General features: G+C 37.7%; 1 protein-coding gene across 1 annotated transcript in view; it reads right to left on the bottom strand.

Annotated features, from left to right (window-relative positions):
* The window catches only part of LOC135084236 (inositol 1,4,5-trisphosphate receptor), a 122,336-nt gene that overhangs the window by 90,988 nt on the left and 11,812 nt on the right, over positions 1 to 19,536 (bottom strand). The window contains exons 2-4 of the mRNA XM_063978988.1: positions 3,575 to 3,695; positions 3,138 to 3,208; positions 1,420 to 1,535 (exon numbers count right to left, since the gene is read on the bottom strand). Coding sequence (XP_063835058.1) covers positions 1,420 to 1,535; positions 3,138 to 3,208; positions 3,575 to 3,657 — 270 coding nt within the window. The 5' untranslated portion in view covers positions 3,658 to 3,695. The remainder of the gene's footprint in view (positions 1 to 1,419; positions 1,536 to 3,137; positions 3,209 to 3,574; positions 3,696 to 19,536) is intronic.

The following is a 19,536-nucleotide window of genomic DNA, read 5'->3' on the forward strand; positions in this document are numbered from 1 at the left end:
GTAAGTTAATGTATATAGCGTGTAAATTTATCTCCGAGTGGTCGGTGGCGGATCAGCAAGCCGCCACTGTTAAAAGAAGGATGTGGTAAAGACGGAGTCTGCACACTTAAGCTGACTACATGAGCATTGGTTGGATAGGTCGGGATAAGGCTCAGCTACACCGGCTCCTGCCTCTGCTCAATAAGACGGAGATTGGTGGATTTTTAGTGGGTAGGCCCCTCCCTTCTGGAGGGGAGAGCCCCACATAACCCGTCGCCTTACCACATCGGCGGGTATGCAACTCAATGCATTTTTACCACCTAAAATAAAAAATAAAAAAAAATAAAAAGAAGATAACTATCATGGTGGAACCCACAACGAATTTAATCAGATGATAAAGTGGCGTTGATAAATCAGTGTAACGGCCTTTTGTACACTGAAAATTTCTGACAAAGCCCATATTATTGTAATTTTCTTTTTCTTCAGCGGCCCTTAATGTTTTATGTTACTGACAAAACACATGCGGGTTCGCCCGTCGAAAGGCGGGCGCCACCCGCGTTCATTTATTTTTACGTGGATTTGATTTATAGCATGAATCCACAGCCGTGCGAATTTACTGAACGCAGGTGGCACCGCTTTGAAGAAACACGAAGTTAGGTAAATGTGATGGATTGTTGGGAGACAGTTTCTTGGGAAGTCAAGAGTTATTTTGCTTTGTTGCTCTTTGAAATGTCAAAGAATGTGATTCATAGGATAGCGATATGCAACTGATTAAAGAAAATTAGAGAAACGGATTTCGACAACGGATCCACCTTTAAAAATCGACTTAAAAATTCATATTTTTTGCAGGATTCGTTTCAGCAGGAGTAGCAAAGAAGCTTTTATTTGTACTAGCAAGAGTAGCAAGCTTACTTCAGTTATTAGAGGACGACCCCTTAGAATAGTTTTCAGACATTCAGGTCAAGTCGGCATTGTCTTCAAACTGATAAAAGTTACACAATGTTTTTCCTATACTTTTCTTTTTCCTGTACTTGGAAATGACATACATCTTTTTCATTGCTATGAATTACAGAGGATAGTTGTTTATATCAGCGTCCGCCGATTGTTGGTGTGAACAACTAAACCTGGTAGGAAGCTTTTATCGCGCCATTTTATCGATTTTACGTGTTAAACCCATACATTTGTCGTCTAAAATCATCGATAAGATTTTATCACGGCGCCCATCCTAGCCCTACTACTACTGTCTACCTTTTACATCTCTCTAAAGTCCGCTCGCACATTCACTGCGGCTGCTTGTCGCACAGTCGCGACAGCAATATAATTACGCGCGAGCGATAAGGATGGGTAGCTTGGGGTCATTGTACGAAATTCTATCTGCTCGGCGACCGGACTTTAGCATCTAGTATCATCACAAAGGTTCTCAAATAAGTGTATACTCACGTGTAACCTCTTGAGTAGTCCAGTATCGGTGTTGTTGTTGGCAGACTGCTTGGCTGTGTTCCAGAATTGCTTTTGAGCGGAGTAACGGTTCATGGGGCATATCTTGAACAGGCAATCTGGGGGAGGATTCATTACTTAAAACTTGACACGTGAACCAATCACCGATTCATGTATCTGTTTACTGTTTATGATCTAAAAGGCTGAGTTGCACCACCTAACTTTAACGGTAACTATAATGATAACCGGTGTTTTTGTATGGAGATTGACAGATTTTTGACGTTTGTTAAAGATAAAGTAAGATGGTAAAGCTTAGTTATGCATTTTGTTTCAGCCAAATGATGTCCACGGCTGGACAAAGGCCTCTCCTAAGGATTTCCACAAGGATTAAGGACAGTTCCACAACGATTAAGGCTGTCCTTAATCGTTGTGGAAGTGTTTCCACAACGACTAAGGACAGGACAGTAAAATTCTCCCATGGATGTTAAGCGTTTTTCAACTTGAAAAATTCTGAAGTAATGTGAAAAATATTCTTATAGAAACCTGTAGGGCATTTTAATTAGGTAAACTAAGTTTGAAACTGCCTCTTGCATTCTTTTTAAGTGTTTTACAAAACTTTACCATTCTAAGTTCCCCGACAAAACGAGCAACTCGTAATTTATTTATCAACGTCACTCGGCGCTTGGGAAGTTGAGGAAGGATCAACTCAACGTGCTGGTTGGTTATAAATTTTAACAATATTTCAAGTTGAAATATTCGCTAGCTCTTGTCCGCGGATTCATCCGAGCTTATGAATTAAATTGTCCAAAACATTTCCTGCATCAAAATGTTGTCCTGACTAAGAAGATATATGTAGATCGTTGCTGTACGATCGTATGTTTGGACTTCAAATCACTGATAGCTGTAAACCAATGTTTGTTAAGCATAAGATTCTGACACTTCCGTCTCTGTACATTATTGAAACAGCCTTATTTGTTAAAAGCAATCCCCATCTATTTCCTCGAATGTCTGATGTAATTGTACGTAATCGCCGCGGTGGGGACCGTCTTTGCTTACATTTGGCCAAAACCACATTATTAAATAAAAGTATTATCTGTATGGCACCAAAAATATATAATAAAATCCCAGAAAACTTGAAACAATTACATAATGTTATGTTTAAAAAGAAACTTAAACATTTTCTAATTGACAAGGCCTATTATACTGTACAAGACTTCTTGAGTGACAAAATTTGACTAATTTTAATTTTAATTTTAATTTTACTTTTATTATCAATTATCAGATGTACCTATTGTTATTATGAATTTTAATGTATTATTGACATTCTTACTTGACATATCATTTACATACCAATATCTTGGTAAAACATGTTGTACCTATCACCTGTTAAAACTGTAAGACCAAATCATGTTGCTTTGTAATATGTTTTCACACATGTTTATGTAAATAAATATCTTTATCTTTTATCTTTTATCTTTTGCATCCACGAAGACGCGCCCCACCAATTTTTGGTCGAGGGAAGCGCAGGGTGCCAGGAGTTTGATCCGAGCAATCCGAGCGTCATTATTGTAGTGTGCGTGTGGACTCATAGATGATTTAGCGTGTACCGATAATACTCAAACATTAGCGGAAGAATGGTGGGGCGCGTCTTCTTGGATGAAACGATCTATACTGATGATGACGTTTTAACTAGTAGTAGTTTGAATTAAGTTTGTACGTACCCCGGAACTTTTTGGGCGGATCAGTCAGGTCGCCTGCTTCGGGGCAGACCACGCACCTGTCATCTACCAACCTGCGGACAAAAAACATATCAGAAAACATTTTAGCTATGAGTTATTTGCATGAATTTATTTTAAGCACTTCATTTCCAGACCAATAGCGCATGTTCTACACTGTTATGGAGAGCTTGTATTATAGCGTAGATGACATGATAAAAGTTCAGGAAGTATTTATTATTTTTTCATGTTTATGCGCTACTGTTTGGTATGTGCTTTTTATTACATTTGCTCTGTGATAATTACATTCTTTCTTCTTTAAACGAAGGCACTTTAGATATTTTAATTTTTACCCTTTTATTTAGTTATAGTTTAGTTGAGTAGTTATTTGTTAATATTACGTTATTTTTGTTTACTACTGCCATAATGTAGATGACTCTTACCCCAAAGTACTCAGGAATCCTGAGACTGTGCCCTCTGCATGAAGGGAGACTATGTCCCCTTGATGCAGAAAACTGTCCCCCATCTTCGCACCTTCTCCTTACCCCCACCATGCACCAACACCTGTTGACAAAATTAAAATAACATTATTTACTTAGTAAGTAACTCTTAAGTAAGTAAAGAAAGATGCCGGTCGGTCGTTGTAGAAGTCTGGGGTAGGCCTTTGTCTAGTAGTGAACGTCATTTGGCTGAAAGGAAGAATGATCCTCCTATAACATTTTTAATGTTACTCAAGACTAACCAACCCATTTGTGCCTTAAAAATTGATGGCATAAGCTTTACATCTAAATGGATGAATACAGACGGCGCTTGTCCTACCATTTAATAACATCCTGACATGTTATTGAATGTTGAACCATCAATCGACATCATCATCATCAGCAGGACGTCCACTGCTGAACATAGGCCTCGTTGGTTGCTGCCTGCTTTTATCCAATCGAAATACTTTTTGATTTTAACTTCCTTTTCTCTGAAGTTGGACTCTTAACTCGTGGTTTGACGTCACGAATATTAACAATTATTATTACACGAAAGAACAAATTAATCAGTTCTTGGAACATGGTTCGTACCGCGAAATACTTGATGACGCATCCATTCACGCGGGAACAATAAATAAACAATGGCGCGAATCAGCGCAATACATTTTAAAACAGTGTGAGATTTATCCGATTGGAAGCTTGTTATTACAAAACGTTCTGAAAAAATAATTCAGGAATGATGTAAGTACGGGACTATTCCCACCTCTCGTTCTCACCGCTGTAACTCCTGTGTAGCTAAGGATCTAAAGCTTGACAGCCAATAAAAACCCAACCAGTGAAGATCAAGTTGTCCCGGGGGAAATTTAAACTTTATACATTTTAAAACAGTGTGAGATTTATCCGATTGGAAGCTTGTTATTACAAAACGTTCTGAAAAAATAATTCAGGAATGATGTAAGTACGGGACTATTCCCACCTCTCGTTCTCACCGCTGTAACTCCTGTGTAGCTAAGGATCTAAAGCTTGACAGCCAATAAAAACCCAACCAGTGAAGATCAAGTTGTCCCGGGGGAAATTTAAACTTTCATTGGACCCGCAAAGAAATTAATCAGAAAATCATAGGAGTTCGAAGTTAAGGTTCGACTTCCCTCCATTGCAAAGCGGTTGACAACAGGTGACCAACAAAGATATAGTAATTTTCAGGAATGATGCAGGAGGCAAGTGATATTTATGATTAATCTCTCCTATATTACTTTGCCATTTTTGTAAAATAAACCCCTTTCCTTGCTATTAGGTCCAAGACAATACAACCACCTCAAACATTTTTAACTTTTTCTTTTTTTTATGCAGAACAGCAGCAGGTATTTGATCACAATCGCACCTGATGTTAAATGAGATGCAATTTAGGATGGTATCTTGCCCTGTAAGTGCCTATTCACTCTCGCCTTGAAAAGACCCAGATTAAAGCGTTCTGGAAAGACAGTAGGTAGCAAATTCCAGTCCCTAGCTGTTTGAATTTCACCTGAATCCTCAATAATTTCTCATACTTAGTCATTTAAATTTCATCATTAAAATTACGTGGATATTCGAGTCATTTGTTCGTCAAAGGAATTACTTATTAGCAGAAGCTAATGCGGAGTATATGTAGACAGACGACCTTATAAAATATGCAGGCGCCATAGTTCCCTCCCGGTGGATATCAATAGTGGTATTAGTGATGCCAGATCTAGTGGAAAATTTCGGGCCGGAAGTAAAAATTGTCGGGAGTTTTCATGTCAAACTAGGATTTTTTTATAAGAAAACTTTTTGCAAAGTACCCTTGACATGGTAAATCTAGGGATTAGGCATAGCTATACAACTCTAGCCAGTCACGAGATCTATATCTTTAGTACACTAAACAACATCCTACAAATACAAAAAAAAAAAAAACCGACTCCAAAAAACATACACTAAAAAGTAGAAAAATAATCACTAATTACTTATTTATTAGGACGAATTAATATTTATGTATACCATGATTGATACTTTTGGAGTCGGTGCCAAGATTATGAAACGTGTGAAGTTTGCCTGCACCGACTCCAAAAGTATCAATTATGGTATACATAAATATTAATTCGTCCTAATAAATAAGTAATTAGTGATTATTTTTCTACTTTTTAGTGTATGTTTTTTGGAGTCGGTTTTATTTTTTTTAATAAAAATTAATTTATTTCTTGCTTTTTAGTTAACTAATTATTACCTTGGTGTTACCACTGAAGGTAGGCAGTATATTCTTAATGTCAAGTGTAAAATAATATTCCCTACAAAATACAGGTTACCATATCGGCAACCTAAAAAGACCTTAACCGTCAGCCCACCTTAAAAACATGAAAGAATACAACTGTTAGGTTATTTGTACCTATAATATTTAAAGAATTATTCTCCAACTCCTAAGCGTTAAGGAGTTGTACCTACCATGACCAGTTCATCGTGATGAGATGATGGCTATCTGATGCAAACACTTGAATAACTTTAGAAACTATACTTATCTATAAAATTTAAAGAATTATCCTCCAACTCCTAAGCATTAAGGAGTTTTACTTTCTATCATCAGCTCATGAATTTGAGATGATGATTTCCATGAGCAAATACTTGAATAACTTAAGAAAATGTTTGAAAAACGATATACGTGCCTATAAAATTTGAGGGTTGCAGTCGATTTCCCTAGGATCCCATCATCAGATCCCGACTTGGTGACAATGGGACCACCTCAGAAGTGTACCCTATCGAACAAAAAAAGAATTTTGAAAATCGGTCCACAATTGACGGAGTAATCGGTGAACATACATAGAAAAAAAAAAAACATACATACAGTCGAACATATAACCTCCTCCTTTTTTGAAGTCGGTTAAAAACAACAAGGTGTCCTATCTAAATCCATACCATTTCATTTTTGCACACAAATGCTTACAGTCATACCTCAACAAATGCAATCGGGATGCTAGCCATTATACAGCATCTATTGTAGGTAGTTAGTGATCGTTGAAAGTCAAGTACATACCCAATTGGGGCTTACGTTAGGCACGTTAGGCAGTTTAGGCACCTATGATAGTTGGGTAGTAATATGTATTTTTTAAGTTATCCAAAAATTTTGCATCAAGATTATCATAAATACTTGCTTCTTCGAGTGCTAAAATGCATATAAAAGTTCGTTTCAGCCAAATGACATCCACTGCTGGACAAAGGCCTCCCCCAAGTAAACGTAAACACACAAATAAGTTCGGACGACCCACTATGTGACGAAAGGCCGATCAAGATGGACAATATTATTTGACAATATTAATTAGCTTTAAAGGCGGTACCTATTGATGATTTGACTATATATAGCAAAAACAGTCATAATTGCATTTAGTTTTGGTACATTTAATGCTTTAATACATAAACCAGTATACGTTGATACACGGTTATAAAGAATTACTACCTGATAGGAGGTCAGCTTAAAATGGACATGTTTCTAAGAAGAAAAACAATGCTGAATTCTTTATGGCAATTGAAAATAAATAAAAAGGATGAGTGAATAAAAATATAGAATGCCATGCCAGCCACTTTCCAGCCAATTGTTACAACCAATTCCGAAAATGTTCATTTCAATATTTCATAACTCTTCCGTTACCTCGTAAGTTTCGTATTTTATCGAAATATTCATTCCGTTTATTTTTTTCATTTTTGGGATATTTTATCCATTGTTAGTAGAACTCCCTTCGGGATATAAATATTACGTATTCTGAAAAAAAAAAAGAACGAAAAAAAAATTTTGGCATCAGCTTTACTAAAAAAATTGACAAGGTTCCGCACCAGTCCGCACTTTCTAATTTACTTTGAGCAATACAATATGAATGAGACTACAACATATATAAGTTGCAGCCATGGTACAACAAAGTACATGTAGTTTCTGGTCCAACAAACACAAAGTTCGCATTAAAAATGTAATATCCATCACATTCGACAGCTATGTTTTCGGCAACTGTAAAGTTATTTGCAATGTGAATGAATAAAAATGGTAGTTCTTACCATCAACTTCACGATCCATCATTAACTTTAGCACTATTAATTTTATAAACACTTTGAAATAGCGACAGACCAAATGCAGAAAAGTGAATGATTTCTTCATGAATTCCACCCGTAATGACACTTCAAAAATATTTATTAATTTATTGGAGGGTACTTGCACAAAATTATCACCAGAATCGTGACCTCCAGATTGTCGACTATCGATTTTGCTAGTATTATTGGAGATTTGAATTAACCCTTTTTGTCCATCTAGATCGGCCTTTCGTCACATAGTGCGACCGTCCAATTTGTTAAAGGATGAAAAAAAATAAATAAAACAAAACACTAATTAGTTCTCATGCCCAACCAATGATCCAAACTGTCCATTACTGCTTCTGCAGTGGACATTAATGGGTTAACATGTCGAATTAATAGGAAGCTCATGAAGTCTGTTTCGGCTCACACATGTAGCAATATTCATCATCATCGGTTGTTAATGTAAACACATTACAGCAGCAAAACTACTAAATACCCCAGCTACACTACTTGCAAAGTTGGCCGAAGTTAAAAGAAGTACGCACTTATAATATTTTTTTAAAGTATAGTAGGATGTAAGATAGCCAGTCCCTTTGTGGTTGAGGATTCTGGGTGAAGCTCGCTTCCACCTTCAGCATTTTCCATCAGGTGAGATGCAGATTAGGATCATGACTACACAGGAGTTGCAGCGGTGGACAAGAGTGGTGGGAATAGTCCCGTACCCTACTCGGCTAACTTCGGTACTTCATCGAAGCGCGTAGTGTGGCTGAAGCATAAGTTTTGGCCACAAGCGGTCGTGATTCACGCCACACGCGGGCCGATAGAGGAGATAAGCTCATATCGAGTCTTAATTAACTGCCCGTACGGATGTTTGTTTGGGCAGCCACTAACCAACGGCGATGTGAATATTTTACTCATTTATATTTTACAGGTAATAATAGCAGTAGAATTTATTAATAAAATGAGTAGCTTGAGATTAACGAGATCAGTTTACTCATGCATCATTTGGTCAATAAGGAGAGCCTGACCGATTTGGCGGACTTAATTTTATAGAGAAAATAGCAGAAAGCGTTAAAACTTCTAGGTCAAGACTGAAATTTAAGCGGGCAAAGCCGCGGTCACAATTAAGTTTAATGTAACTTAGCTACTCTGCGTTGTTAAAATAGTTCACAGTCTAATTTCGATGAATAGTTTAGTCACCATCTTTATCAAAGGGTCTTACAAAAAAAATACAGTAAAAATACAGAACCTAGAAAGAAAGATTTACGATATGGTGTCGAAATCATTAGGACCTGTTACGACCTAATGATCAATGTCCTACGAAAGAAATATGGCTGTGTTGATGAAATGCTGACAAAACTTGTCAGCTTGATTACAATATATTGATCTCATCAATAACTATTTCTCATAAAGATTCTGTCCATCAGAGTCTACGGCCGACGGCTAAACACCAAACACGATTCGAATATTAGTTTTAGTTAATACTCTATTGTTTGCACAGATAGCGAAATATGTACAGTCAGCGTCAAATAGTTTGTGAATTGTGACGCCCAAAGTGGACAAAAAGTTAACAATACACCTTATTCCAATTGTAACAAACACGTGTTGCGAACTTTTTGGCTACTTTGGGTGTCACGAACATTTTGACGCTGACTGTACAAATCATGCTTTAAATAGAGGTATCTTAAGCAGTTGAAATAAGGGCGATGTTGCAACAAAAATGCACTCGCATAGTCTGATGTGCCGTGTGCACATAATTTAGCGGCTTGCCTCACAATTCGCGGATCTTATGGTTAGTGGAATGAATACCTTATTAGGCAACTTTATGCTTTAATTAACAAGTACTCAAATCAAAAGGGACTACAGGGAAGCATTGCCAGCAAGGAAAGACAATGTCTACAGGTGCTTTCAGTTATCAGACTCTCGTAGAGATTCAAGCCCAAATTATGTACTCTTAATATGCAGCCATTTTGAAAATCTGAACATGAAAACTTGACCTAAAGCTCGTTCATTCAAAAGACTCCGTTTGTTGAATATTGACAGATACACAATACAAACACTAATAAGTACCTAAGGTGAGGCTCAAAAAGTCAAGAGAACTCGAACGCTACTCGTGAAGCAAAAGCTTCAGCGCTCAAAAGCTCGTAGAGTATTTAAATCTCTGGCGATAGATTCTTGTAGAATTGAGTCGAGACTTGTTTTTTTTTATCCCCAACGGGGAAGCTCTTGGCCTGTATCTCACCTGATTGTAAGTGATGACCAGGCCGAAGGTGGAAGCGAGCTTCACCCGGAATCCTCAACCACAGAGGAACTGGCTATCTTACTCCTTAATTCTTCAGTTGAGCTCGAAAGGAAGTTATGTAACTACCAAGTTCTGTTTGTGTATTTGTGTCAACACTGAATGTTAATAGTGTCAATGTATTTGGCCATTTGTTAGCAACATTTGGATATACCGGAACCAGCTGGGAACCCCCTGAGAGCTGTTGCCGTAGAACGATACCAAAACAAGGAAGGTCAAGTTGCATACCTACCTACTGTTTACCAGTGCTGTTTACTTATTTATTTGAATGGCATTTGGACCCATAGACCAACAATCGAGAGTAACTCACGTCAAAAGTCTAATGAAAATAATTTAATTGCTTTTGCAAATAAACATAATTAAATTATTGAGAGCTCGGCGTTGCTCATAAATTTTGGTCTTGCACAAAGATCTGTAGGTAGGTACCTTATTTATGGCTTACTGTTTATTACATAAGTAAGACGACCATAAAATGCAGTAATGAGGTAATTTGGACAAAACACAGCCAGTATGATATCACTTTAGGAACATTAGCCAGATACACACTACTTGAGTCTTTTTGCCATTCTAATAATACTCGTAATAACTACATTATGGCAGGCCTGGCTCACTCCGCGCGGTACATCCGATAATTACCTACAGCGAAGCGCCCCGCCGGCGGGTATTATATCAGTCGAGTGTCACGCGCGCGCCCGTCAGGACGCTGGCGTGCGTTGTAGTACCTAATTCTATGATCGAAGTATTATTTAAAAATGGACATAAAGAGAAAGAAATATTATTGTGCGGCGTTCGGGTGTTTAAATTCGAAAAGAAATCTACCGGATTTATCTTTTTTTTCGCTTCCCAAAGATGCTGAAAGGTATGTTGTTGGCCATGTAGGTAATCAATAATTCTTAGGATAGTATAGGAACCTAACCTACCATGACTACTGCTCAGAATGCGTTCGTTCGTTTCAGCCAAATGACGTCCACTGCTGGACAAAGGCCTCTCCCAAGGTTTTCCATAATGAATGCGTACTTACCTACTATCGTACCTCATTAAAAATAAGTAGATTAATTATTTTTTTACTAGACACTACTAGACAGCAACCCTAACAGCGTAAGAAGAGTTCAGAGACACGCGATAGAAAGAGACAAAACTTGTAGGTGAATAAAATTGTAGGTACGTAGTGCTGTGCGAGCTGAATTACACTGTATCGCGTCGTAGCAAGACTCGCATTTATTTAAATCGTCTTGCGGAGTAATCCTTGTACCTGTACTATTACTTATTCTGTGATTATGGTCACGGTTATTTGTGTGAGTTAGTAGGGAATTTAGTGCAATGATTTGTATGGAGACCCCTCCACTTTGGTATAGAAGGCTCATTTTTGCACCAGTTGTTCTTTGGGTGCTCCTGAGTAGATTTCCGTCGGTAGACATCGGGAGCCCCCCCTGTGGTAGCAGGGGGAGGGGGGGCAAGTTTCCTTCTGCCGCGCTTCACTTTAAGGCCCATATCTTCAAAACTATGGGTATTAGGGCAAGTGTGGTGTCATTTTCAGATAATTAAAGGATGGCGAATTCATTTCTAGAACAAACTTTTTGCCTTTTCATACAAAAAAATAGAAATATTGAGCAAAATTCACAAAAGCTAAAAAGCATTTTTTTAAATAAACGTCGTTTACTTTTAAACCACTGGAGATAATCTAATAAAAAAAATATATCCTGAAAGCTACATTTATCAGGATTATAAATATATACCATTGTATGGTACTTTTTTCGAAAAAAGTAGGTGAAAAAAATTTTTTCTTCATGACACAGTGGGCGAAATTTACTGCGCGTCGGAAAAAAATATTTATTTTATCCATGAATTCATACTATTTGGTTCATAAGCAAGTAAAGATAATTATTTTAGAATTTATTTAGAGTTCCTGGCACACCAATCTACCATGATTTGTATTTTTTCTTCAATTAATTTTGAACTCTATGTGTAAGACATAAGGTTGAAAATAGCTTAAATACATTTTAATGTTGAAAATATCTTAAGAAGAAAGCACTAAATAAAGAACTTGAATTTGTCTAAACGTCTAATGATTATTATTATTTTAATTAACACTTATTTGTACATACTATTGTACCAGTGATTTAACGGAAAGGTAAGTGTGAAGAAAGCGAGGATTGATAATCATAGTACGGGAGATTATTTTTAGCACAAAAGCTACGGCTGTGACCATTATAGTTGTTTTTCCAGAAAGCACCAGCTTCTGCACTACTTCTTGCATCTCACCATTTCCAGGCAAGCTTCAGCAGCTACGGGCAAATCGGTCCATGTAGGCTCCATGTTGCTATCGACTCTGGTCCACCCCCAACCAGTCGGGTAAAGGGAAGACTGAGTCGGTTGCTTGCAACTGACCCTATGTATACGCGAACCCCTTGAACCTACTAAATCTTAAATAACTTGAAAAAATCATAAGGACATGATTAAGAAAGAAAGACAGAAAGAAAGATTACTGCCCTTGATATACTGCCTGTAGCCAATTCTGATACAAAACTGCCTAGGTTGGTGGGCACTTACAGCACTCGTTCATAGTAAAGCATGTAGTAAGTAATAGTAGGAGGTACTTGATCTAAAACAATACCAATGGATTAATATGATAAGTGGGAAAAAAACAGTGGATTGAGCTAATAAGTGGATACCTAGATCTTAAACAAGGGACGACTAGAAAAGAGGACCAAAATCCCAACAGAACAGCCTAATCTGTCAGCTCCAAGCCAAGCTGGCCTTGGGAACGGGAGCGGGCGTTTACTGTAAACACTACGAACACAGTGAACGTTTAAGGAGGTTTGCTACAGTATTTCAAGCTGAATTCTACGCTATAATTATGTGTGGCATGACAAAGTGTTCCTGATGTGGGATACCTGGACATACAAGGATCGAATGTAATGAGAGAGCCGACAGTCTAGCGAGACAAGGGTCAGAGACGATATCTATTGGGTCAGAACTGATAGTTCTTTATCTAAAAGCATATCCAAGAAGCACAGGGCTGAATGGGAAAGCTCCAACGATATAAGCCTCTCCAAATCATTCCTAAAGGGAAATACAGGGTCATAGAGAAAACTCATCAAAGGACAATGTTCGTTCTCCATACATTGTTCGCCTAAGAACCAACAATTTTGACATATTACTACCCGAAAGCGAAATAATACGATTCTGTGTGTAAGAACAATGATTCCTGATGGACACTTGCCATAAAATTATTGATTAAGAATATTAAATCACAGCGATTTTATAATATGTCGTTTATGACAACATGGCGTCTAATGTATTGTGTGAATGTATGAACACCGATTCGCGAAAAATGTTTTGTATTGTCGTCACGCCGAGTCGCAGCCAAATAGTATAAAATAATAGAACAAGTTTTAGAAATACAACTCGGCATTCCACTTTTATAATATGCCCACATATTGCACGTAAATAAACAACATGAATCGTAGGTTGTTTCCACCCTTGTCATCTGACACATGAAATAAACTCCTATTGTATTATAGATATCGAAGCCGAATCGTATATAATAATAGAATGGGTTTTGGAGATCACTCGGGGTTCCACTTTTATAAAATACCTACATATTGCATAAAAATAACACGAATCATGAGTTTTCTTTTCACCATTTACATCTGACACGAGATAACAAACTCCTATCTCCATGACTACCGTCGTAGTCTATGCCAAAGACTACAATATTTTAAGCAAGAAGTTTCAAACCTTAGCGGCTACGGTAACCCCTGGGCCACATACATCATGATAACATTCGGTCGACACCGGAACGAAGTCTTGCGATTATGCAAAAAAGCATCGTATCCTAGTGCGGCTATATCACGTTCAACCGGGGTTTTAATTCGACTAAAGTCCTGACTAAAGACTGGAAGAAAATACGCCGCATTGTATGAGCACTTCGTGTTCGTTAAAGCGGCTTCAGATCTAGAGCCCACATAGTTTTCTTTCCAATAATATCCGCAAGTAGCGCTGCATGATCTTTACAACAAAAACGGCAATAGTTATTAAGGTGCCAAAATTATATGATTACTTTGGCACGGTATTATACACGTTCGAAGATTTGTCATTTTCATTCATTTCATCATCATCATCATCATTTCAGCCACAGGACGTCCACTACTGAACATAGGCCTCCCCCAATGACTTCCACATCGCACGGTTGGTAGCGGCCTGCATCCAGCGCCTTCCCGCTACCTTTATCAGGTCGTCGCGGTCCACCTTGTGGTGGGTTGACATTGCAGAATATGACTTTTGATAGGTTCATCATAGAATTCGGCGGGGATATCCTCACGGAGGAAGTTCGTAAAAGGGCGGAACAAGATCTTATAATAATGCAAGGCCGAAGCTGTAACGCGCGTGCTCCTACGTGTAATCCGGCGAGTATGCAATAAATAGTAATGTCTGGTAAATAGTGGTAATACGTATCATTCGTTCGTTCGTTTCAGCCGAAAAGACGTCCACTGCTGGACAAAGGCCTCCCCCAAGGATTTCCACGAAGACCGATCCTGCACCGCTCGCATACAGGCACCTCCCGCGACCTTCACCAGATCGTCGGTCCACCTAGTGGGAGGCCTGCCCACGCTACGTCTTTCGGCTCGTGGTCGCCACTCAAGAACTTTCCTGCCCCAGCGGCCATCAGCTCTACGAGCTATGTGCCCCGCCCCGTCTATGTCTATATGCGCTACGATTACAGGGTTTCATTTTGCATAGTCGCAAGACTTCACTCCGCTGCTGTCAAATCAATGTCGCATAATGTTATCGCAATGTGTGTGGCCCTTGGCCAAATCACAGAAGCCTATGCGAAGAAAGAGCACTTGAATGACAATGAAAATCAGGGTTACCATTTTATAAGATCTCCTCACTATTGAGGGTAACAAAGTAACATTAATAATCTAGCCATTAATTACATTTATTACCTATACGAGAAAGTAAAGCAACATGCGGTTTTATTTTAATTTGTAAAATATTTGTAACAGTTTGTTCCAAGTTTAGTTTTACAACAGTATTGCTGTTTCAGCTGTCACTGTGAAGCTTTGGGAAAATAAATAAATAGAAAAAATATTAACATAAATATTTATTTAAGTTTTTATGTTCATTATCATAATATGCCAATTTAAGTTACACTGTGTGACAGTCTTTGACACTAAACAAACTCTTCAGCTTAATAATACCTACCTACAGGGCGTTTTTATAGTTACTCTTGCTGATGAAACAAGAAGGGTTGATTCTACTACTGAAATACAACTACTTTTCTTACAGGACCAATATTAAATTCTCAAAAAAATTCACATCCTCGTGATGGTGATAATTTCTATGGAGAGGTTTTTTTTTATATTCGGTCTCTTGGGATAAGTTATTCCATTTGAGCAGTAGAATTAATCCTTTTTATTTGATCACATATAAAAATAACACAAGTGTTTAGGAAAACTTCTTCTTTCGTATGGTATCACTACGGAGTTATAATGTCGGCAACTCTGTATCACTGACTTGTAACTTTCAAACAGTATGAATAATAAGGGCACCACATTGGTTTTCTTTCTGAAAAAAGGCTTTCACTTTTAGTACTAACCCTTTAGCACTATTTCATTGAAATAAAAATACAATAAACGCACAGAAGACTGAAATTGAGTCAACTGACGTGACATTTATAATTTGTTGACATTATGACAGTTTGACAAGACTAGGGATTGAAAAAGTTTTAATTGAAAAAGTAAAATGACAATTTATTAAAACGATTCACAATGATATAATCGATTAAAAATATTTATAAAATGTTCTGATACTTGCCTGTAGCGATTATCCAATCCTGGTTTCTACTGAAAAACTACCTCGTGGCAAGATTTTAATAAAATAATAAAATCTTTATCTTCTCTTTCACAATCTATAAAAGTTCATTTGGTCTATTATTATACATGTGCTATGAATGAGGGTTTTCGCGATCGAAAAATCCGCGAGATGGCAATACGTAGACGCGAGGTCCAAATGCTGCATGATTGGTGGATATCTGTCAATGTCATGTCAAAAATAACCAATCATGCAGCATTTGGAACTCACGTCTACGTATTGCCATCTGGCGGATTTTTCAATCGCGAAAACCCTCATTGGCATAGATTATGAGAGACTGGCAACTATACTAGGTTGATATATGTTTCTCACACTTCAACTGGCATTGGATTCAACATCGGATTCTGACACTTTTACAGTTATGATACCATGAATATCAGTTTATGGTCCTAATTATTTTTATTTTATTTACGACCTTCGACCAGTTGGACACTTTAGATAGCTTCTTGTAATAGTGTCAATATCTTTTTAGCTTTTAACGCAAATCTAGTCTTCAAAGCAGTTTAATCGATTTATTTTATTTTCAAAATCGATATTTTATTGTCTATGATGGCCGCAGGAACATCACTATACATGGACTCCCAGCAATAAAGTACGGTAATGCCTCGTACAGATTTTATCGGCAAAAATTATGGAACTTGATATGTTTTAGACCATGCCACGCACCAAAACGTCCGGAAGTTGTAATAGTATTATAGAATAAACGTTAAAAGACTTATTTATTTAATTTTTCAATGCTTAAGTGTCCATTAGAATGAAAGGGTGCTTAATGTATTAAAAAAAATAGAAAATAATTATGATGGGTTATTGTTTTTGGGTGGTTTTTAGGCGGTTTCTGACAATGTCCTTTAAGCCCAAGCAATTACAGGTACGCAAACTGGGCATTATGGAACGAACCACATGTCCCACAAAATGGGCCTAACAACAGAAGCTTTCGAGCATGTGGAATAATGTGTGGGGTCCATGAAACACTTAATACTGTAAAGATGGGTCTGCTTGGGTCAGCATATCCGGCATCAGAAGACTACTAGGTGGCTTTCATTCAGACGCTTAATTCACCTAACTCATTGAAAGGATTTTTTTAGATGATAGGGAATAAAAAAGGAGAATAAAGATCCTAATGGGTCGCTGTGGACTACGCTTAGGTGTGGCCCTACATAAGATAACCCAGACAGCTTTGTATCAGCATTGGCTACTGGCAGTTTATCAAGGGTTTCGCGTATAGGATCAGTTGCAAGCAACCGACTCAGTCTTTCCTTTACCCGACTGGTTGGGGGTGGACCAGAGTCGATAGCAACATGGAGCCTACATGGACCAATTTGCCCGTAGCTGTTGAAGCTTGACTGGAAATGGTGATATTTAAGTGCAAGAAGTAGTGCAGAAGCTGGTGCTGTCTGAAAAAACAACTATAATGGTCACAGCCGTAGCTTTTGTGCTAAAAATAATCTCCCGTACAATGATTATCAATCCTCGCTTTCTTCACACTTACCTTTCCGTTAAATCACTGGTACAATAGTATGTACAAATAAGTGTTAATTAAAATAATAATAATCATTAGACGTTTAGACAAATTCAAGTTCTTTATTTAGTGCTTTCTTCTTAAGATATTTTCAACATTAAAATGTATTTAAGCTATTTTCAACCTTATGTCTTACACATAGAGTTCAAAATTAATTGAAGAAAAAATACAAATCATGGTAGATTGATGTGCCAGGAACTCTAAATAAATTCTAAAATAATTATCTTTACTTGCTTATGAACCAAATAGTATGAATTCATGGATAAAATAAATATTTTTTTCCGACGCGCAGTAAATTTCGCCCGCTGTGTCCTGAAGAAAAAATTTTTTTCACCTACTTTTTTCGAAAAAAGTACCATACAATGGTATATATTTATAATCCTGATAAATGTAGCTTTCAGGATATATTTTTTTTATTAGATTATCTCCAGTGGTTTAAAAGTAAACGACGTTTATTTAAAAAAATGCTTTTTGGCTTTTGTGAATTTTGCTCAATATTTCTATTTTTTTGTATGAAAAGGCAAAAAGTTTGTTCTAGAAATGAATTCGCCATCCTTTAATTATCTGAAAATGACACCACACTTGCCCTAATACCCATAGTTTTGAAGATATGGGCCTTAAAGTGAAGCGCGGCAGAAGGAAACTTGCCCCCCCTCCCCCTGCTACCACAGGGGGGGCTCCCGATGTCTACCGACGGAAATCTACTCAGGAGCACCCAAAGAACAACTGGTGCAAAAATGAGCCTTCTATACCAAAGTGGAGGGGTTCTTGCACTAAATTCCCTACTAAGTAGACTTACAAGTGCTCGGTCTCTGCTAGAAATGTGTAATGGATAGTGAATAACTATTTGTTACGTTTTTATCACGCTTTGGGTAATGTTGAATATTTTAAATTTTCATAGAGAAGTGGGCGAAGTAGATGACATAAGGTAGATGAAGAATGTAATTCATATTATAATTCTTGGGAAGAAATAAGAGTTAATATGATCACAAGACACGCAAATAATATGTGAAACGTCAAAATCCACGAGGGTGAAGCCGCAGGCAGAAGTTAAGGCATAAGTTAAAAACAAAAGGCGGAAGTTACGGGTAATGCACCTTATGATTTTATATTTAGTAACATCTTTTTGCATTGTTTTGTAATAGGTAATTACATTTTAAATGAGTTTCAATAAGAGCATTTGAATTGTGCATTTTCTGCATTGAAAATAGAAAAAGAAAACATATTTTCAACTCACAACACAATACAATGAAAACGAAATAACTAACGCCGGTTTCCGCAACTCACCTCGCACCAATATCAAATCATCTTCAATACAACTCGACGAGTTTCATCAGCAGCTTCAGCATATCACACACGAAGTAAAACAGGTGCAGGATCAGCTTATACCACGCACGGCGTACATCCAAGAACAAGTAGCACACGACCAGGGCGAACAGCAACACAGCGCAGAAACATAGCTTGCGCCTTTCGCATACCATCTGAACCTCTTTCCCTCGCCCTCCCGGAATCAGACAATGGGAATCCCCATTCTACCACCAACACTATACGGTTCACTTTGCCTTCAAACTTGAGAATGTTATGCCCTTCCCACACGTGTAGGGTTGGGTGTTTTTAATAAAACTTTTTGACAGTTATTGTGTTACCCTAATTTAGACGCATCTTCCCACAAAATGGCAATTTACCCGGAGAGTATAATGTAATTTTAATAAGGGAATTAGATTAAAAGAGCTAAGTCACTTGAAAACTTCTGAATACCAAAACTTACTTTGGTCTGCCAAATAATGATGCACATCGGTGCAATGGCAATAATTATGAATTTACATAGGTACATAAAATGGGAGTTTTGTATTCACAGCGTTCACTGATTACTTTGATATGGTCAAATTCGTATCGATTAGAAGCAACCACACGCAACGTAGTTTCAGGGACACACTATTTTCGGCGAAAGTTAGGGTGTAGTTTTTGTAATTTCACTTTTTCGAGCGTGGCGACACGAGCCGGCCATTAGGCAATAAATATTATCTTAGACTAGCATTTTCCACGGTAGATAAAGGGCAATCAATACGTGGGTGCGTGCTGTCTAATCAGGCATCTGTGGGGGACCGGCCTATATTTGGAGGGCTGCGGACCGTGATAGCCTTTGGAGAGTCAACTGACCTGGAT

This window comes from Ostrinia nubilalis, chromosome 25 (assembly GCF_963855985.1).
Source record: "Ostrinia nubilalis chromosome 25, ilOstNubi1.1, whole genome shotgun sequence".
Lineage (NCBI taxonomy): Eukaryota > Metazoa > Arthropoda > Insecta > Lepidoptera > Crambidae > Ostrinia > Ostrinia nubilalis.